This window comes from Molothrus ater, chromosome Z (genome assembly GCF_012460135.2).
Source record: "Molothrus ater isolate BHLD 08-10-18 breed brown headed cowbird chromosome Z, BPBGC_Mater_1.1, whole genome shotgun sequence".
NCBI classification, from domain to species: Eukaryota; Metazoa; Chordata; class Aves; order Passeriformes; family Icteridae; genus Molothrus; species Molothrus ater.
This window is the reverse complement of record NC_050511.2, coordinates 2,546,882-2,568,553: the sequence shown is the minus strand read 5'-3', so window position 1 is coordinate 2,568,553 and position 21,672 is coordinate 2,546,882. Positions and strand designations below refer to the sequence as shown.

The 21,672-nt window shown below is 45.0% G+C and overlaps 1 protein-coding gene across 1 annotated transcript in view; it reads right to left on the bottom strand.

The window, feature by feature from the left end:
* LOXHD1 (lipoxygenase homology PLAT domains 1) overlaps positions 1-21,672 on the bottom strand; it is a 134,129-nt gene that overhangs the window by 46,191 nt on the left and 66,266 nt on the right. Inside the window, exons 26-31 of the mRNA XM_054517861.1 lie at positions 17,951-18,132; positions 12,529-12,645; positions 7,974-8,136; positions 5,018-5,172; positions 4,028-4,237; positions 1,884-2,007 (exon numbers count right to left, since the gene is read on the bottom strand). Coding sequence (XP_054373836.1) covers positions 1,884-2,007; positions 4,028-4,237; positions 5,018-5,172; positions 7,974-8,136; positions 12,529-12,645; positions 17,951-18,132 — 951 coding nt within the window. The remainder of the gene's footprint in view (positions 1-1,883; positions 2,008-4,027; positions 4,238-5,017; positions 5,173-7,973; positions 8,137-12,528; positions 12,646-17,950; positions 18,133-21,672) is intronic.

The following is a 21,672-nucleotide window of genomic DNA, read 5'->3' as shown; positions in this document are numbered from 1 at the left end:
TGGGACTCATATTTTCCCTTTTTCAAACACAGGAGAAAGTAAAACCTGCAGCAAGTGGCCGCAGCAGGACACGACAGGTCCTCCAGCCCACCTCCCCTTGTCCTTGAGAGCCAGCACAGGGTTCAGGCTGCTCAGGGCCACGTGTTCCCCTCTCAGGAGTGTGGGTTTCCTCAGGGATCCATCCATGCCATCTCCAGGCTGCCCTCCAGCATGGGACAAGGTTCCCAGTTCAGATTCCAGCAGCATCCTAGCCAAGAGGACCTTGTCCCTGAGCTCCATCCTCACATCCTGCACCTCCTGCCCCTCGAAGGCATTTGCCAGTTTGATCTCAGCACAGTCAGGACTGGGCTGAGTGACAAAAGTCACTCCCTTTCCCAGCCTACTCCCAGTTCCTGAGTGAACCAGCTGAGCTGGCTTTTTATCCCTCTGGGAAGGTGGCTGCCTGGCTCACCCAGTCCATCTTATCTGACATTCCTTCAGGAAATCTGACATTCCTTCAGGAAGCAGCTTCCTTAACGAGGCCATGTCACTGAGCAGAGATAGTGGTGATACCAAAATGCAGGACTCAGGGAAAAAAAGACCACCCTGGCACAATGGGGACAATGGGAACTGCTCTCCTAGCTCTGCTGGAGAGGAGCTCTCCAGGGAAATGATGATATTTCACCCATTATTTGTGAAACTACACGGAATGCCAACGTGGCAGATGTTATCCATTGTCGCAGCACACAAGTAATATCAGAAGGAACATGGAAATCACTTTTTTTTTTTTAATTTGAACACAATGTGGGATTACAAAAGAAGGGCTGCCCCAAGACACATGGGTTGCAGGCCAAGTTTAGCAATGTGCAGCATTAAGTCAGCCTCCAAGTGAAAGGTGTGGGATGGGCAATCCAGATATCACACCTCAGGCTACTGGGCATCAGAGGAGCTGCAAACTACCTTGTGACCACCTCTGGGCTCTGTGTGAGTCCCCCTGGAGAGCTATCTTTAACTCCTAAGGAAAATGACATAATTTTCACTTCATTTACCATGGAAGCTTAAAGATAAATTTAATCATTTTGCGCTTGCTGTGGATTAAAAGCACATAGACAGACAGTAACTGTGATGCAGCTGCTGCTCAGTCAATAAAACACAGTATTGTAATCACAGATCTAAAATCTTAATCTAAAGCTAAAGGGCTTCATGTAGAATATCAAAGAACCATAGTTTCAATTTAGCTCATAAGTCATTGTCCTGGAACACCGAGGTAGTCATAAAAAGGGTATATAAATTATGGAATCATAGAAAAACAAGGTTGGAAGGGTCCTTAAAGTTCATCTCATTCCAACCCCCCTGCCATGGGCAGGGACACCCTCCACTAGACCCACAGGACAGCTGTTGTGATGCACACTATGTGTGGTAAGGAAAAAGAAACCTAAAAAGTTCTAAAAATAAATCACACCTAAATTCAAATTAAATAACATTTCATCCTGAAATGCCATCTCAATTAAGTCAAACAAACAGTTTGGAAACACTAGATTTTCTGTGAATTTCATGACTTATCCCACTTTTGAGGTCAGAGAGCTGCAGGAAAAGCAGCAAACACAGAAACACAAGTCCTGATCCAGCCTTTCCCAAAGCAGTCATAGCACAAGGAAAGGAGTAATAATTTGTTGTTCTGCCTCTCCTGGCTCTTCAACAGGATGAACACAACCTCTTAAGCACTGCAAACACAGAAACACAAGCCCTGATCCAGCCTTTCCCAAAGCAGTCACAGCACAAGGAAAGAGAAATAATTGTTCTGCCTCTCCTGACTCTTCAGCAGGATGAACACAACCTCTTAAGCACTGAAAGCCAGGAGCACATGGATGTATGCAACCAAACACTCAGGCACGGCCACTCACGTGAGCCTTCCTCTGCTGCCTTGACCAGGCTGGATTTTTTGGGCTCCTTCTGGTTGGCATTGCTGTCCTGGCTGGACACACTGAGAGAGGAGCCGTCCAGGCTGTTCCGCTCGCCGTTGTAGCTCTGTGTGGGAGATGTTTGGGAAAGTAATGAGGCTGAGTGCTCGTGGCGTCCCCTGTTCAGATGTGCCTCCAAGAACATGAGAAGAAATGCCTCTAGTCCTCCAGGTACATTTTTGGTCAGTGTAGCTCGAATAAATGTGACTTGTATTGTACTGGTGAATTTTCATTTACTTCATTGGTAACCCTGGCAGGCCATTTTGGATGTGTGTTACATTAAAAGAAAATATAATAGACATGAGGGTCTTGTGAGTTGTGACCTTTTCTGTGCTACCTGTCTGAAATTGTCTGAGGTTGTCTGAAATTCAGATCAATGGAGCAGTGCTAGAGCTCAGAGAATCATAGAAGGGACCTTAAAGGTCATCTTGTTCCAAGCCCCCATGGGCAGGGACACCTCCCACTGTCCCAGGCTGCTCCAAGCCCCATCCAATCTGACCTTGGACACTGCCAGGGATCCAGGGACAGCCACAGCTGCTCTGGGCATCCTCAGGACCTCCCCACCCTCAGAGGGAAGAATTTTTTCCTAATATGAAATCTAAACCTATTCTCTTTCAATCTGAACCCATACCCCTCATGTCCCATCACTCCAGGCCCTTTTAAATTGTCTCTCTCCATTTTTCTTGTCAGCTCTCTTCAGGTACTGGAAAGCCACAATTGGGTCACCCCAAAGCTGCCTCTTCTGCAGGCTGAACAGTCCCAATTCTCTCAGCAGAGCTGCTCCATCCCTCTGATCACCTTGCTGCCTCCTCTGGATTCCCTCCAGCAGCTCCAGCTCCTTGTGCTGCTGGAGCCAGGGCTGGGGCAGCTCTACAGGTGGGCTCTCACCTGAGCCCAGGGGCACAGGGGCAGGATCCCCCCTGCCCTGCTGCCCACGCTGGGGCTCAGCCCAGGGCCTGCTCTCACCCACAGCACCCCCAGCTCCTTCTCCCAGGGCTGCTCATTAGGTACAGGTCAAATATCACAAGAGGCAGAGTACTGCAAACCTGAGTGATGTGAAACACTGGCTGTGTTTGAAGAGTTGCTGGCAATGCATTTGGTGTCATTCTCCAATAAATGTGAAGCTTTTGTAAAAAAACAGATGTGAGGCTAATGTCAAATAATTATTTGACAGTATGAGACACACTGTCAAATAATAAAAAAAAAAGAGTGATTAGTTTTTCCTCATTATGAATTGATATAAGCAACAGGGCAAGGCTGTCCACGAGCACTGATAGGGTTGTGTGCTGCAGTTTTATGAGGCAGCATAAGGCAACACTCATCCATGGTGTAACTCCTCTTACATCCACTCTGCTGCTTTCAGAACGAGTCCAGGACAATTCCACTGATGATCACTTTAGTGGTAACTGTCACTTACAGCGTACTTTGCAAAGTGGACTCCTTAAATAAAATGAACTTATAATCAGCTGCTTTATTATGTCTCACTGTATAGAAGTAAGAGAAGTCTATTAATCTTGTTTGCTAATTTTAATTAGAGCATGTACCTCAAATTCCAATTAGCTGCACTAGGCTGATAAGCAATAGAGAGCGTGCAAGTAGAAAGGACACTTCACTAAAAAATGTTTGGTGCTTTGAGTGGTAGCAAAGGGACCTGGCTTTTATGTCAGGCAATGGTGAAACAGGGATCTGAAAAACACAAACACCCAGTCCAAGTGAGGATGAAGTCAAAGGACCCAATACTCTGGTTGGAGGACTTTGAATAGTGGGACCCACTAATCACCTGCTTTGGGGGCATGGCAAGGACAGCAGCAGGGAAATGCTGTATATCAGCAAGGTAGTGAACTCTCATCTGAAGGGTTCCACTTACACTCCTTGATTTTTCTGCTGAAATTGCAAATTACAGAGCTAGTGACAACGGGCTGAGAGTGGCCTTACTTTCAGACTTTCTCGTCTGAAAATCAGAAATTCATTTTGGATAAGCCAAAAGCCTTCTGAGTCCCTAATGAGCTGCCTTGGACTTCCACCAGATATTCAAGAATTTTATTGGTATGAGTAGCAGTGGAATCTGCTGTGAGCCATAACTGTACCTGTTCATAAAGTGTCCGCTCTATCTTTTTGTCCTCTTTCTTTTTAGAGAGCCAGCGCTCGCATAGGAAAACGAACGATTCCTCTGTGGTTTCATCCAGGATCTCCACTTTTTCCAGAAACCAGTCAGGGCTGAACATGCTATTGTCGTGGCGAATCTTGATCTTGTATATAATGCCAAGGTCCACAGCCTGTATTGTGAACGTGTCCTCCTGCAGGGTGTTCAAGAGCAGTGGATTCTGTTAACAAACTCTCAACAGATCATCTACCGGAAAACGGCAAAAAAAGGGAGGCTACAGAACACATATGTTTAAATTCCATATTGCTGGATGGCATTTGGCTAAAAGCTTTGCAGAAGTCTACTGAGGCATATCTGTAAGCTAAAACTGTTCTTCAGGGAAATGTTTTAAAGCCTGCTTCTGCTAGAAGGGGAGCTGCAAGAAACACCACTTTTTCAACCAGTTAGAATATTGAAATCCCAGGAGATTTTTAAGTATACTTCCCTTTCTAATCCAGTTAGATTTGCATGAACAATCCAGATAAGTCAATCCTTGCCACCATTTTATCCAAGTGACCCATGGGATGGCCACAGAACATCACTTTTGGTGTTGCTTTCCCAGATACAGCTGAAGTTTAGGTCCCATCAATTTACCAAGTTTTGTGGTGAATTCCAGCATGTACTGTGTACATGCAAGTCAGTTGCACAGGGACTGTGGGAATCTGCAGCTCACAGCTCAAGCCAGTTTCCATGACCAAGCTCATAATTTGTCCATCAGTGACTTCATAGGAACATCTGCCTGTTTGTTGCAGTGCCTGTCAGCTGTAATACCCAGCTGACAATCCATACAAAGCATTTTAAGAGGTAATGAATGTGGTAAATGGAATCAATCAATTCATCCCTCATAGGAAAACTCAGCCTATAAAGGCAGTCATTGACTTGACAGATTGAAGACTGAGAAACACAAAGTGTCATTAACCCTTCACATTTGTACCTGTCCTCTTTCAAACTTGTTGAAGTTTGTTTCGGATTTGCTGAGTTTTCTCTCTCCCATGTCCCCCATGTCTCCATAGATATTTAGGAAGACATTGGCATCAGTCCCAGCACCGTAGATATCCCCAGTGAACACACTGATCTTGTAGGTGTGAACTGCAGAAAGAAACAAGAGATGATTTCTGGTCAGATGAAATATTAAGATCCTTGTTAGGCACTGAATTTACCTAAGAAAATGTGCCCCAGGTTTTCTGCTTGTCACTTGTAGAGGTATTAAACCCCATATGGTTTCTCTTTGAGGTTTCCAATCCACAGACTGGAGAATCCCTGGGCTGACATTTGCTGGTTTTCCTTTTCTCCATCTAATCAATGCCTGTACGTTGCTTTGATCACACAGCTCACGGTTAAAAATGCAAAGAATCATTATGGCCATTACGGGATGGGAAGTCGATAGAGGTGAGGGAGCTCAGCACCTTCTCATACAGAGACTCCAGGGACACAGATCTGAGAACAAGCCATTCAGAGCTGTGAATCCTTAATACTCCATCTTCCATAAACAAAGACTGGGAATTCAGATGTGCAATTACTACAGGAGTTAATGGCATGTATCTCTACAAATTCCCCATACAGACAGAGAACAGGTTTCTGGGTCCTTTTGCTGAGAGAGTATTTAATTAAGGAAGGGCTGGAGCTGTGCTGTTTAAGTACCCTTTCTCTTTAGCTTGCTCAATGATGAGACAATAAAACCTCATCAAGCCTTTAGTAATGTGCTTTACTAAACCTGTTAAATACTCCTATTTTTATTTTGCTACTCTTCTCCCAATTATATGGGGAAAACAAACAGTTACTGAAAGCATCCTCTCCAGGAAAACAGTGAGGGTCTGTACAAGTCTCTGATTACCCTGGTGGCATATGAGCCATGGAGAATGCCTCCCTGCAAATCCCAGGGCAATGTAAACGAGCAAGAGGCACAAAGTCTTAGTTAGGATTCTGTGTACGTTAACAGTGTTGAAGAAAATTGCTATATTGTCTTTTTCTTCTTTCACAGTAAAACAGACCCTATTCTGCTTTGTGATCCATGAAAGATTTCCATTGATTTCTCTGAGAAATGGATCAGAGTCACCACCTGAGAAATCCACCAGGACTATGTGCAGTGCTGGATTTTCTGGTTTGCCTCCTCACATATGTCCTACAGAGCTACAGCTCCATATTTGAGAGGCAGCTGTTACTTTAATAATGAAGGAAGCAATGCATATTGTCTCATTAGTCAATGCATCCCTCCTTGGCCTTTGCTTGCTAGTTCTAGAGACCTTGAGGACTAAAACACAGCGTATTATTAAAAAAAGATGATCCTCAGAATACCACGAACTGATTTTCCATCAGCTGATTTTCCATTTACACCATGTCGCTGCCCAAGATGTATGAGGACTCACAGACATGCAGAAGATTTAATCCTTGTCCCAGATATTTCATATCTAAAGCAGAAGTTCTAAGTAAACTTAGGCTTAGCTCCATGCCAGAAGAAACTTTCAACAATCCAAAACATTCTATTCCGTAGATTGTAAAATTTGTTTCAAGGCTTTGCCTTCAGAGGGAAAAGTGAGTCACGTAGGTTAATTAACAAATGGTAACTGATCCAAGGTAAAGCAACAGAAATTAACAAGTTAAGGAAAATGTCATGCAAGCATCTAGATATCATAGAATTGTTGAATCATCAATTTGTTTGGGTTGGAAGAGACCTTTAAAGGCCACCTTGTCCAACCCACTTGCCATGGTTAGTGACACCCTCCACAGGGGATCAACCTGCTTTATCAGAGCCTCCTCCAACCTGAGCTCAAATGTTTCCAGGAATGGGTCATTCACCACTACTCTGAGCCACCCTTGCCAGTGTTTTCCCACTTAGTTATTGATATTAAAATTGTCTTTAAAATCAATTAAAGACAACTGATTTTAAAGACAATTTTAAAATCAATGACTAAGTGGGAAAACTTAGTCTTTCCCACTTAGTTTGTAGGGAAAATGCAGGAAAAGAAATCTCCCATAAGCTACCAGGAAGGAGGACACCAGTCTTCCTTCCAGCGAGGCACCTCTTCCCTTGGCAATGGAAAACAATCCACATTAATTCCACCCTGACAACGTTCTACAGTAAATGCAGGTCAGACTCTGAAAGAAAAGAAGCAGTGACAGAACTTATTTTCTCAGTTGAATAATTTTGTTTCCAGATGCAAGAGCCAAGAATGAAAATGGCAGCTGAATTCCTTTTGCTCTGCTCAGGATGAGGAAGTTCATGACCTCTCTCAAGGACATAATGAGCTCTGGGTGAGAAAAGGAGATTCTTTTTCTAGAGGAAAAAGAGGTACAAGCAGCTGGCCATATGGTGACTTAGGGGTGAAATTTCAGTTCTTTTTCATTTACTTCAGCTACCAGTAATGCCACACACTGAATGTCACCACTTTGTAAGAAAAACTCAGAGCTGAACAAGAATTTTTTCTCCTCTTGAGAGGCACTTTAATGAGGTGAAGGTGGCTGCAATGACCCAGGTTTTAAAGGTTATGCATGTGTACCTGAAGGGTAGCAGGCAAAACAACTTTGGGAGGAAAGAGGAGCATTAATTAGACTCATAGGATGGGAAAGGAAGAGGCAGAGTGCACAGGACAGGCGAAGCTGGGCAAAGGAGTGAAGAGGTCAACGCTGCCTGGAAGACAAGAATTTTGTTAGGCATCAGAGGAGATATGGAAACTATGGGTATGGAAGGGTGTCTGTGACAGGTTCTTAAAAGCCCCAGAGGAATATAATGACATTATTGCACAGAAGTGCCCCAGGTGTGAGAGGGGCAGAGAACAGGAAGGGAAAGAAAAGTGAACAGTGGTACCAGCCTGGCACTGAACCACACATCCAAATGTTTTCCTTCAAAAAACCAGACAAATCATCCCTACGTACTCCTAGGATTATATTACCTTCTAAAGGTTCTTCAACTTCTTCCTCTATCTGCTTGAGTGTCCCATCCTTCATGAGCTTTTCAGTAAAAATATCAGATGGCACCAGTTCTCTGACAGTCTCACCATCATCTTCAGACTTTGCAAGCCATCTTTCACATGGAAATGTGACAGTTTCCGAGCCCTGGAGTCAACATGACAGAGGAAATCTCTTCAAAACAACATGAACACACATTAGCATTTCCCTTTGAAAACACTCTGACATGCATAGTACACAGAAATGTATTTCCTCCAGAGAGAGGACATCTGAGGGCTCTCAGAAGAAGCACTGAGCATGCAGCAGAAAACAGGATTCCCAGTGGGTGTGTGAGAGTGGCTGCATGATCCAGCAGATCTCTGCCCTTCCCAGTATTAAAACTTGTAAATTCCTAACCAGGACTGCACCATTCCTGCTGAAGCTGTGCTTTACTGAGACTTTGCAATTCCTCTTCAACCCTTATTCAGGCAGCATTTTCTTTGAAGCCAGTAGGGTTTGGTTTTTTTTTGTTTTTTTTTTTCCCCTGAGCTCAATACTTCATGATTTCGCCTGTAATTCGGTGACTCAAGCTGGGTTCCAGGCAATTCCCATACATGCAATAAGAGGAGAAAAATAATAACTTAATTTTTGATCTTTTCTTTTGACTTCACTTTGGTGGAAACAAATATGATTTATATCATCAAACAGACGAAAACAATAGAACATGTGTTTTCCACTTGGTAAACAAAATTAATCCCAGACTATTCATTAAGAACAGACTCCCATAAGGCCTCCAAGATGGTAAGATGCAGGCAGCTTTTCTGCTGGGCACCCCAGGCTATGACTCCATGAAGAGAGGAGCATGAGCCACCATGCAAGACACAGAGGCCACAAGTCTGAACAAAAAAAAAAAAAAAAAAAAAAAAAAAAAAAAGAAGTTAGTTTTAATCTGACAGTAAATAAATACAGAAAAAGGCCCTTTTCTTTACTGACAAGCTCATAATTTATCTCTTACCCTTCACAGGGACTTTCTGCTCTTTCCAGCATACTGTGTGGCATCACTTTCATATATAACATACCAGTGGAGGTTAACAGAATCCCAGAGGGGGTTTTTTGGGCTGGAAGGGACCTTAAAGATCATCTGGTTCCAAGGCCCTTGCCATGGGCAGGGACACCTTCCACTATCCCAGGGTGCTCCAAGCCCTGCCCAGCCTGTCCTTGGACATTCCCAGGGATCCAGGGGCAGCCACAGCTGCTCTGAGAGACCTGGGCATCCCCACCCCCACAGTCAAGAATTTCTATCTAATATCTGATACCCTGCCCTCTGTCAATCTGAAGCCATTTTCCCTTATCCTGTCCCTCCATCTCTTGTCCAAAATCCCTCGCCAGCTCTCTTGTAGACACTCTTTATGAATAATTTCCACCGTAATTACCCTGCTGTGATTACTTACGAAGCCAATACAGGGCCCTTTTTCACTACTTTTTCTATTTAAATATTAAATATTGATACACGGCAAGGGAAGGGAATAGATCTCACTGTAGCACTCCTGAGCATTGTTGTGACTGTGTGTTACAGCCTGGAACTGCAGATCCTGCCCTCCCTGACACCATCACTGGGGAGGAACAGCTTGTGCACCCAGGAGCAGATGAGCACTCTGATCACAGCCAGCCTGGAATGAACAGGTCACAGTGTCACCACCCAGAGATCCCAGGGAAGCTGGGAAGCAGAGCCCCTCCAAGGGGCTTGTGTGACTGCAGCAGAGTCACACTTTGAGTACACACAGCCCAAATCTTCTGCTGCTAATGAAAGACCATTTCTCCTCCCCTCTGCTGCTCCCCGCAGCGCTGCAGTTTAACCCCAGACAGAGATGTTTAACTCCAGGAGGAGGTTTGGAGCATGGCATACAAAATGGTGTCAAAGAAAACCGGCAGCACTTCAGGTGATTTCACATCTTTTACTTTCAAGTGTTATTTGTGCTACACAAGCAGAATACAGCACCTAATAATTCCTGCCTCCTCATTTCTGCACTGGCTGTCTGACCACTTAACCTGTATTATCTGACTGTACGCCAAGCTGATGAACAGTGCTTATCTCCACACCTCCAGGCTGGGAAGAGAGGGCTTTCCAGAACGATGCTTCAGTGCTGAAACTCTCTCCTCCTGATAGAGATCCCACTTCAGTCACATTTCTCACTGAAGCTTTCAACAGCTCCTGAGCATTCATACTGCTGGCTGTATGGGCCATTGATGCAAATACTGTTTATTTGGTAACAAGATATCTAGGGACTGGAGTGACAGCACAGTGGGGCATAATGTGCACTTACTGCAAGAGTTAATTGTCTCATTATTGATAATCACCATGCCATTGCCACGGTTTTTATTGGGGTTTGCCTGTTAGTGATTGTATTAATATTTAAGCCATGTAAAGTGCCCTGGTTTATGTTACCAGCAGTAAAATCCTCTTGCAGCCCTGAACAGAATTTGTTAGAGTCTGAGTCTGGACCTAAGCTAGAAGCAGGGTTTGATACTGTACTAAAAGTCAGTGCTTTTCCCCTTCTCCAAGTTGTAACAAATGAAATATAATTATCAAATATAATTGGCATGCCAAGACGGTTCTTTCAGTACGCAACAATCCTAGTTTCCTACCCAAGTGCTTTCAATTTAATCTGAAAAGTTACTGACCTCATTTTTTCTTTTGCAGCTCTACAGATACATCTAGACACATCTTAGCAGTCTAATCAGGTAGCAGAGCTTTTAGAAGCACTGGCAGCATATTGCTATCCTGTGGCAGGTCATAATATCCTGCGGCTGATCAGCGGCATCATGCAGCGCTCTGCTTTCTTCTTTTTTTTCCCATGCCATAATCAAAAGATCAGCAGAATTGTAAATCTCTCCATTCCCAAGTCGTTCAGGGCTTTCCTCCCTTCCTCCCTCCTCAGGTTCCTCCCCACCTTCAGAGCTGCTGCAGTGACTGAGGAGGGGCTGCAGCCCCGGGACCCTCTCTTGGCAAGTTGAGGAGCACCCAAGACGGAGCTCTCAGGCACTTCCCAAAGTGCTCAGTTTAAGGCCAGTGTAGAAAGAGGCAGCCCAGGAATCTCTTTTCCCTTGGCTTCCACACATTTGGTTGCCTCCCTCTTCATCTTCTCCAGCTTGTGACCAACAACAACATCTCTGAAAACACTGTATACCTGTTCGTTAACCTAAGCAAGGGATAGGCAATACACTGAGGGTCTGATAATGTCAGATCATCAAAAAGGTGATAAAGAGGAGCAATCCAAGGGTATTGGCTTGTGAAGGGTGCTTGATCAGGAGGATGGAAATGGGAGAAGAAGAGAGATCTTCTCACTCTGCACAACTCCCTGACAGGAGGTTGGAGCCAGGTGGAGATCGGGCTCTGCTCCTGGGGAACAAGGGACTGGAGGAGTGGAAACAGCCTCAAGGTGCACCAGGGAAGATTTACACTGGATATTGGGAAAAATTTCTTCCCAGAAAGGGCTGTCCAGCCCTGGCAGAGATGGCCAGGGCAGTAGAGAAGTCCCCATTCCTGTAGATTTAAAAGCCATGTGGATGTGGCACTTGGGGACATGGGTCAGTGGTGTCCTTGGCAGTGCTGGGGGAATGGTTGGACTCGATGGTCTTGGAGTTCTTTTTCAACCTAAACAATCCCAGAAACTATTCTATGGTGAGGAGGGTTCAAGGAAGAAGACCTGTGAGTTGATTGTGTAGCAAAGAGAATAAAACATATCCTGTAAATTTTGAAGGAGGAAACAAGATGAGAAGTGGGTTCACCATGACTGAACAAACTGTTTCAGATCTTGGCATTAGAAGTCACCTGAGGAGTGGGCAGACCTGAGGGGAGATAAAAGCTGACATCCCTTTGGAATAAGGGGAAAGAGTCCAGGTCTTCCACAATGCAGCTACTGCTCCAATTCTGAGCTGGCCCTGAAGAGGAGGTTTTCTTTTGAACTTCCCCAGTGCCAGATTCATCCCTGTTGCTATAGCCAGCATTTGAAAGCAGGGCTGAGGGACACTTTCTTACGTGGACAGGACCAAGGTGACCAATCTGACTGTACTGTGTTAGTCTTGTTCACATGAACAGCGGAAAATCCTATCATCTAACTTGATTTTTTAGCATGATTCAGGGACTTGCACTGAGAGGCATTTCGCTTGCCTTAATTCTACTGGCTCCTAGTATTTTTTTCTTCCAGGATTAAGGGACTGACAAAATTGTTTCTTGTCCGTGTTTGGCAACGATATTTTTTTTATTTTAAAATAGTACACCCACTTTCCACTCCCTTCCCTGTGATCAAAACAGAAGTACACATGAAAACACGAAGCCTCAGAAAAAGTAATTATTTCAGGGCCTTATCATCAACATTTGAAGAACAAAACATGATAACACACGTTTGTTGTCCCCAGATCCCCAGGCTCCAGCAAGTTTAGCGCGCACTGCTCTTCAGGGAGCCGTTTTTCACTGTTAATCACACTTTGTACACCAGAGATGCAATCTGGGAGATGGAAGTGGCAGCTCCCGGGGATGTGCAGGATTTCAGAGCCTACCTTCCCGTTTGGCAGCAGCCTCCGGATCGTCACACGGTCCAAGTGCCACCCCGAGTTCAGCCCTCCGCCCTTGTGTCCTATGCGAATCTTTTCTATAATGTCACCAACGTCCTCCAGCTGCAGAGAAACAAACAGGCAAACAAACAAACAACCACCAAAACTTTCTGAACCCAGGACATTTCCTCTGACTGCTCAAGACCCTGGTAGGGGGCTCAGAGACCTTGGCACGGAGTCACAAACACCTGTGGCCTTCGATCTCAGCCCATGGAAGAAGTCACCAACTTTGTGTGAAGATTTACAAGCCACAAGGGTTTGAGTAGAATGATAGTGAATTTATCACAGGGTGAGAAAGTAGAATTTTGGGTTTTTTAGAATGAGGGTCCAAGAGGCAAGATGGAGGAATCTGGGTGTGTCCTGTCCTTCTTCTTCTTGTCCTCCATCTTCTGCTGTGATGGTGGCACTTCTGGATTGGTTTAGAGTAGAGACAGACTGTCTAACATAGGTGATAGGTATTGGAAAATTATTGTAAATAAAGTACACATAGCTTTTAGTATAAAAAGCTAACACTACCCCAAGAGCTCCTCAACCCAACCTGCTGGACAGACCTCAGCTGGTCAGAAAGAAAATGTGTTAGATAAGAGAAAATAAACAACCTTGAGAACCACAGCCGAGGAATTCTGACTTCTTATTTGGTCATGGGGCTGGGAAAAAAGACTCTTTAATACCTCGGGAGCCATTTCAGCAACACAATAAACCTGAGACAAAACCAAACAAGCAGAACCCCAAAAAATTTTTAAAAAGGGAAATATTGCAGTGTGAACAACTGGTGGCTTTTCAGACACCACTTCTCTACCTTATTTCATATTTTTCCAGGCTGTTTGAAGTGCCAGGGGAGAAAATGTTAGTGCTGATATATTGTAGGATTATAAAATAAAATCCTAGAATAGGTTTGGTTCAAAGGGACTATAAAGATCAGCCAGTTCCACCCTCCTGCCATGGGCAGGGACACCTTCCATTAGACCAGGGGGTTCCAAACCTTATCCTTGAACTCTTCCAGGGATGCAGCAACCACAGCTTCTCTGCAAAACCTGTGCCAGGGTTCCATCACCTTCACAGGGCAGAATTCCTTCCCAATATCCCATCTAACCCTGCCCTCTGTCAGCTTAATACCATTGACCCTTGTTCTATCTGCCTATATAAAAAGCCCCTCACCCTCTTTTATTAAATCCCTTTCAGGCCCTGGCAGGGGCTCTGAGGTGTCCCTGGAGCCTTCTCTTGTGCAGCTCAACAGCCCCAGCTGTGCCAGGCTGGCTCCAGAGCAGAGGGGCTCCAGCCCTGGCAGTATCTCCGTGGCCTCCTCTGGAGTTATGCTCTAATTTGCATTTTGGCTAAAAGTTTTCCCTGGACTTCTGCTCCAAAATGGAGAGAACCTTGCTCTGCACAAATTACCCACCATATGAGAAAGGTCTAGCTGCACAGCAGCAATCCTTCCTCTCAGGCTTCTCTGCATGAGTGGGAATGAAAGCTTGGAAATTGTCCCTGTACTTGGCACTGGTGAGGCAGTACCTCCAGTGCTGCGTCCAGTTCTGGATCCCTCAATTCAACAAGGACACTGAGGGGCTGGAGCGTGTCCAGGGCAGGGAACGGAGCTGGGAAGGGGCTGGAGCCCCAGGAGAGGCTGAGGGAGCTGGGAAGGGGCTGAGCCTGGAGCAAAGGAGGCTCAGGGGGGCCCTTGTGGCTCTGCACAGCTCCTGACAGGAGGGGACAGCCGGGGGGACCGGGCTGTGCTCCCAGGGAACAGGGACAGGAGGAGGATGCAGTCCGAGGCTGTGGGGAGGTTTAGTTTGGACATTAGGAAGAAATTAATCACAGAAAGGATGATTAGACATTGAAATGGGCTGCCCAGGGAGGTGGTATAGCCCCTGTCCCTGAAGGTATTAAAGGAATGATGGGATGTGGCCCTCAGTGCTCTGGTCTAGTGACAAGGTGGGGACTGGTCACAGGCCAGACTCAATGATCTCAGAAGTCTTTTCCAGCCTAATTGATTCTGTGATTCTATGAAACTGGAATGCAGCTGCATCTTAAATTGCTCTTTTTAAATCACTTTCTTTTTTAAACACTTGTGTGAACTCTCCTAATACTGGAAAAATAACTTTGAAGTTAAAGTACTATACAAAGAGCCTGGCATTTTATATTATCTCTCCTCTTCTGCCACAGAATCCCAATGTCATTCTAAGAAAGCCAACAGGATGATTAGCTTATGAAGTTGCTACTGGATTTTTATGCCTCACCTTATTAATTGAGTAATTTGTTACTAGTCTGCTACTTTTAATTCACTTCCCTTTCAAAGGCTTGAACAGGAAAAATTGAAATTTGCTCCTAAGTATTAGTTTTTGGTTATTCCAGAGCAAACTTTTGTGTAGCTGGCCTTCAAACCTTTGCATGTAGAACACTGAGCTGTCCTTCTGTCCTTGGGGCCTCAGAGTCTGATTTTCTTGGATAGAAAATGGAGCATATCCATTTGCTTCACTGGAGACTGCTCCCTTCTCTCCCCAGCCATACCGAAGCAAAGGCAGCAGCAGTTTTAGAAGGCTCCTTAGGTCAGTAGGTCTGCACTACCCAAGGAATCCACACTCTGAACAAACTGGGTTTGACTCCAGCAGCCCTGCTCTGACTTCAGACAGCATAAGATTCACCACAAAATAATTAAACGATCCAAACTCATTTCTAAAACTCACACACATGCACACAAGTATGCATTAGGGGAAAATTATTTTCCCTCTTTTGTCCTGTCCAAATACTCATCTTTCACTGAGACTTTTAATCAATACATAGCAATAAAATGATGCTTGAGCAGTCAAGATCCATGTTAAAGAAGAAGATCCATGTTAAGGAAGACTGCTCTAGGCATCTCCAGCAAATCATCACTTGGAAGCATAGCTAAGAGCAGTCTCTAATCTTTCGTGCCTCTTTTGCAAAATACAAAATGATAGAGGGAGGTAAAGCCACAAAGCAAACAGACAATTCCCAGTTTGTGTTTTCTGAAACCCCCCAAATTGTTTTCAAGGTCTGTTGAACTCCAAATTATGGCCCTACACAAGCAGGTGAAAGAAAAATATATTTTGCTTTGTTCCCATCTCCTGCAGAAAGAGGAACTGGTGAAGTGAGAATGAAGTTTGGGGACAGGTTAATATGATGTTATAAATAGGTAGAACACACTGCATTTTCTCTCACTTAATCTAAGAAAAGTACTGATGTTTCAGATTCCACCAAAATTGAAATAAATCTTATGTAATAAAGACCTTAGCAGAGCACTCGGTTTAAGATTTATACCTGTGGATTAACGCAACCTCTACTATGAAAAATTGTGTGGAAACTCCACTGAAATAAGTCTTATTCTTTGTTTTAAAGGAATCACACTGGGGATTTATTTTATGATTCATGACATACAACAACAATGTGGGCTGCAAGTATTTTAAGAATTGGTTTAAAATTTCCCTTCAATTACAAAAACAAACTAGACTCAAAACAGAGAGAAGATGTAAGAGCCTCTATGAAGTCAGTGTTGGTGCTGTAGCAAGGAAGAAGGGAAGGGAAGGGCATGGAGCAGCATCAACAGGATAAGCCAGAGCAGGTCTGCCTGTATTTTTTGCCTCTTACAAATTCTCAGCAATAGGAATATACTGTGAATAGGAATTGCTTAATACTGTGGATGTAAATGAGCTCACTCTTTGATGTGCACGGGTTTACTATTTGCATACAGTTGTGCAAACACTTCAGGAAATACTTGGTAAGATCTTTCAAAAAGTTAGCCTGGGTATTCAAAAATCACATTGTCTACAGGAAAGAAATGGTTTCTCTGCATGAGGACACAGAGGAAAAAGAGTTATGCTTTTAAGTATTGCAAACTGCAAGAGAATCACAGAATCACAGAACTCTCTGAGGTGGAAGGCACCCATAGGGATCAGAGTCCAGCTCCTGCCCTGCACAGACCCCCAGCAATCCCACCCTGAGCATCCCTGGCAGTGCTGTCCAAAGGCTCCTGGAGCTCTGGCAGCCTCGGGGCCGTGCCCATTCCCTGGGGAGCCTGGGCAGTGCCAGCACCCTGTGGGGGAGAGCCTTTCCCTGATATCCAACATAAACCTCCCCTTCATGCTGTTTCCTCAAGTCCTGTCTGCCCATGAGAGTGCAGGGATCAGTGCCTGCCCCTCCTCTTCCCCTCATGAGGAAACTGGAATCATGGTGCAGTCTCCCCTCAGTCTCCTCTTCTCCAGCTGAGCAGACCCAGTGCCCTCAGCTGCTCCTCACTCAGCTTCCCCTCAAGGCCCATCACCTCCCTGTGGCTTTCTTTGGTTGCTCTCTAACAGTTCAATGTCTTTTTTTATGCTGTGGCACCCAAAAGTGCCCTCAGCACTTGAGGTGAGGCTGCCCCACCCCAGAGCAGAGCAGCAGAGACCGAGCTGGGTGAGACCAGTGAGGAGCAGAGCAGTGGTGACACATCCTGGTCAGGATTTCCACTCTCACTGTCATTTTGGAAATGACCTCTGGCCCTTCCCCAGCCTGGAAACTCATCCTTGATGCCAATGGAGGTGAGGAGGAGGGAGGAGCAGGGGCTGACATGGCCTTCCTCTTTCAGTAAAGGGCCAGCTACATTTTGTGACCTCCTATTGGAATAAGATCCCAATATTACCGGATGGAATGTGCCTGGGCTCGTCCGGCCCTTGCTGCTTGACCAAAGGCGGCAGCTGTGGTGTTTCACCCCACAGGCCCCTTCGGCTGGCTGGATGCTGCAGCTGGCACTTGGACCAAGTCCAGGCAAGCAGGGAGTTCAGGTTTACCTCTGGTGGAAAGGCTTTAGGCGAGGTGAAGAGGAAAAGGAGACGGATCCTGCCGTAGGGTTTAATCCAGAGTTTTATTCCAGGGTCACAGATCTCTGAGTCTTGTAACAGCTCCAACAGAATGCCAACCGCATGGTCCCGCGTCATTTTAAGCCCGGGGAAAGAGGGAGGGGACGGGGTAAGTGTGCCACCAACAAGGTGGGAGGGGGGCAGTCTCAAGGGACAATGACACCTAGACTGGCCAATGACCACAAGGCTGAGGGGCATCTTTTGAACTGCACCAACCAGACGAGGCCCTTGCTGGAATGATAAGATTGACAGACAGCACTTAGCAAGGGGGCAAGGTGGAGGGAGGGGAAGGGAGAGGTTGGCACACCTGAGGGACTGGGAAAGGTGAAACAGGATATTGCTTCACACCGCAACAACCTCCTCTACCTTTTCAAGACTCATCTCAGGTATTATTAAAGCACTTTCTGTTGATGAAATAAATTTGGTGGTTTCACAGGTACAAGAATAGAGAGGACTGAGGGTGTCTACTCCTGACCACTGCATGCTCCCCAATGCTCCCCATGCTTCAATCTTACCTCCACGATGAACTGATTCACTGAGTTCCTTTCAAAATACATCCTTTGCTCTCTCTTGTTGAGGCACAGGGATTTTTGCTGAGTGCAAACCCCATCACTTCCATAAAGAACAATGAAGACATCTGCATCCGTGCCAGCTCCAAAAATATCACTGGTGTACACTGTGATCTCGTAAGGAACAACTGGTTTAGGAAATGATAGAAAACAGAAACAAGCCAAAAGGAGTTAGGAGCCAGCATAGCAATGCCCCTAAGGAAAAAAAACCAAAAACTAGCGATACAAAAAATGAGTTCTGAATCTCAACAGTGAAAGAGAAGAAGGTAGCAATCACTTGTGGTCAGTTAAAATATCAAGCTGGTCAGTCCTACGAGAATACAAAGGAATTTCCTTTCTTATGGAAACTCCTTTTCTTAATAAAGCAAATTGACCTTGATATGAGTTGATGTAATGGGTTTTTAGGTTAATCATATGACACTCAATATACTTGCCATCCAAAGTTACTGAAACAAGATTTATTTCAACAGCTCAAGAGTTAAAGCAAAACATGAATTTGAAAATTTTTGAGCATTTAAGAAGATGGATGAAGTTAAGACAACTGGAGGCAGTGAAAAATATTCAAGATAGTCTTATTGATAAAAAAGTCCTAATATTTCCATTACTAAACACAAGACAAAAATCCATCACAAGGAAGTTAATAATTCCTCTGTTCCATTTTTCACTTGGTACCACCTCCCCTGAAACACTGAGGCAAACAGGTTAAATTGCAACCCAAACTCATGGTGAATGCAGAACAGTAATGTTCAAGACCATAAATACTCCCCTATTCTTTTCCTGTGGTTTCTCCAGAATGTCCCATGACCCCAGAATGTGCTGCCTCCTTTTGTTCTATTCTGTCTTCACAGCTTCTCAGTCCTGAGTCCTGCTGGAGTATGACTCAGACTTGCTCAGGAATAAGGCTGACCCAGGAATATGGGAACTGGGGCTCTGTTCCTGGCTCTGCTATGGGCTTGCTGAATATACCCTCAGTTTTCAAGGTGAGATGGTGTTTCAGCTCACAGAGTAAGAAACATAGGTTTAGATGCCTGCTCATCAGACAAGTGTGTGCATCTCCAGATGTCAGCAATAAAATCAATAAAGTGAAGAAACACTTGATCAACGAATGAAGGCACTTTCCCTGGGATTAGCTGAATCATTCCCCATATCCATGACCAAATAACCATCATGGCAATTCAGACACCCCGCTGCCATGAGCCCATGTGATGTCAGGTGTGCCAAACTGTATCCTGTCCCAAACTGTGTCCTGTCCCAAACTCCTTTAAATCCTTTCTGAAATCAAAACACCAGGTAAGGCTTGAGTGTCACTGAAAAGCTCTGCAGGGACCTCTCCTGCCTCAGGAAGAGGCTTTCCCTCAGTCCCACTACCCATAAGCACAGCCTTCAACACCAGGATTCTGCCAGGGCCACAATATGCTCCTGGCCATCCCTCTCTCATTCATCCCTAAAAACTTCATCCTTTCCCACCCCTCACTACAATCTTGTCAGGTGCTTGTCATTCTCACCCTCCTACTCTACCACATCTTCAGTAGTTTTTGATCTTTACATTACAGCAGTTTGCACTGTGTTTCAGACTCAGCATCTCTGTTAGGGTAGGGAGAAGTGTCTCAGCACTACCTCTATTACTGTTGGAGTAACTCTGATTATCCATGTAAGACACTAATCATCCATTAAAAGCTCAGGCGCTCTAAATACAGCTCTCAGGTGGCCACAGATGAAGAAGTGTTCTTCTACAGAGAGTCAGCCTGGAGATACTCAATATTCTTCCTGCCCAACCCAGTGAAATCTGCTCTGCTGTGCTGCAAGTAAACTGGAATAGTTTCTCCAGAATGTAAGAAGAGAGGGAAAAAAAAATCCTGCATACCAAAAATCACACACTATGCATTATGAATTAAAAATTATCCTCTCTGCTGAAGGCTGTAGCACTTGCTCTTGTTGCTTGAATATTAACATCAGCTTAGAACTGAATCAGCAAAGCAGCGCCCTAACAAGGTCACCAACAGCACAACTTTCAGCTGTCAGATGCCCAATTCATTTACATGGCACTTTTAAAGCTGTATCCCCACAGGGATGATTTTAATTGGACTGTGGATGACATGTTTTCATCGTGAAACAATTCTGGCACGAGTCATCATAAAACAAATCAAGCCAGTTTAGTTACCTCTGGCAAACTGAAACCCACAGGTTAATTGCTAGGAAACCAGAATGTAGTAAACAGCACAGTGGGGATGGTTCAAATGGTGAAAAAGCCTAAGCTGACAGTAGGCCTGGTGCAAAATGTTTGCCAGAGAGACCTGACTGCTTCCAAAGGCTGGATGTGGACTGCTGACAAAAATCAGGATAACACGAACTATGTGCTCAAAGGCACAGCATGCCAGAAGCTCCTACATCATTAAAATATTCAGTATTAATAAATTATATAGCCAATATCTGCATCAAAATATATATTGATTGGGATAACGTGGAAAAAAACAGAAGAGAAGCATGTATTGAGTCTCTGGGTTATAGTCACTCCTATAAAAGGTATCACTGCATCTATTAATCAATTTATTTTTTCAGACACAAAGACATGGAATACTGCATCCAGCTCTGGGGTGCCCAGCTTAAAGAGGACATGGAGCTGCTGGAGGGAGTCCAGAGGAGACCACGGAGATGCTCCAAGAGCTTGAGCTCTGGAGCCAGGCTGGCACAGCTGGGGCTGTTGAGCTGCACAAGAGAAGCTCCAGGGACACCTCAGAGCCCCTGCCAGGGCCTCCAGGGGCTCCAGCAGAGCTGCACAGGGACTGGGGACAAGGCCTGCAGGGACAGCACCCAGGCAATGGCTCCCACTGCCAGAGGGCAGGCACAGCTTTTGGGCTCTTGGCAATTAGGAATTGCTGGCTGGGAGGGTGGGCAGGCCCTGGCCCAGGGTGCCCAGAGCAGCTGTGGCTGCCCCTGGATCCCTGGCAGTGTCCCAGGCCAGGCTGGAGGAGGCTTGGAGCAACCTGGGATAGTGGAAGGTGTCCCTGCCCATGGCAGGGGGTGGCACTGGATGAGCTTTAAGATCCCTTTCAATTCTGTGAATTTACTTTTTCTTCCATTGGACTGACAAAAGTGCAGATGGGAGCAAAGGGAATCCTTTCTTCTGCTCCAGAGAGTTTGGATGAAGAAGGTTAGACATGAGAAATAAAAATACCTTGATCAAAGAATAGGTGAAGCACAAAGACATGACAATGGCAGATCCTCAGAGAAGAAATTATTTCAGCTTACAGGCTGCAGGGTACAGGGATCTGAACATGGGAGGACCTTCAACATAAACCTTTGTCTTCATAATAAAAAAGAAGGAGGCAAAACAGCTGATGGCCTTCCTTGTGGTTATTCCTACAACTACTTGTTAAAAAGGAAACTGAGGCAGAGAAAAGGAGTTTGGGCAGCTCAAAATTTTGATATCTAAATAAAGAACTGCAGGCAATAAAGCTTTTGATACCTTCAATGCATGCACTGGGGATTAGTGGAGAAAGAGCCTTGGTGTGAAATATTTTAGCTCTTCTTATGAATGACCAGGGAAAAACCTGTCAGGAAATCAACTCCCAGGTGTCAGACCTCATCCCTCATCATTGTGGCATCCAACCCAATGTAAGGAAAAGGCAGTTCTGACAGTACCCCGATGGAGAGCAAAATTCATCACC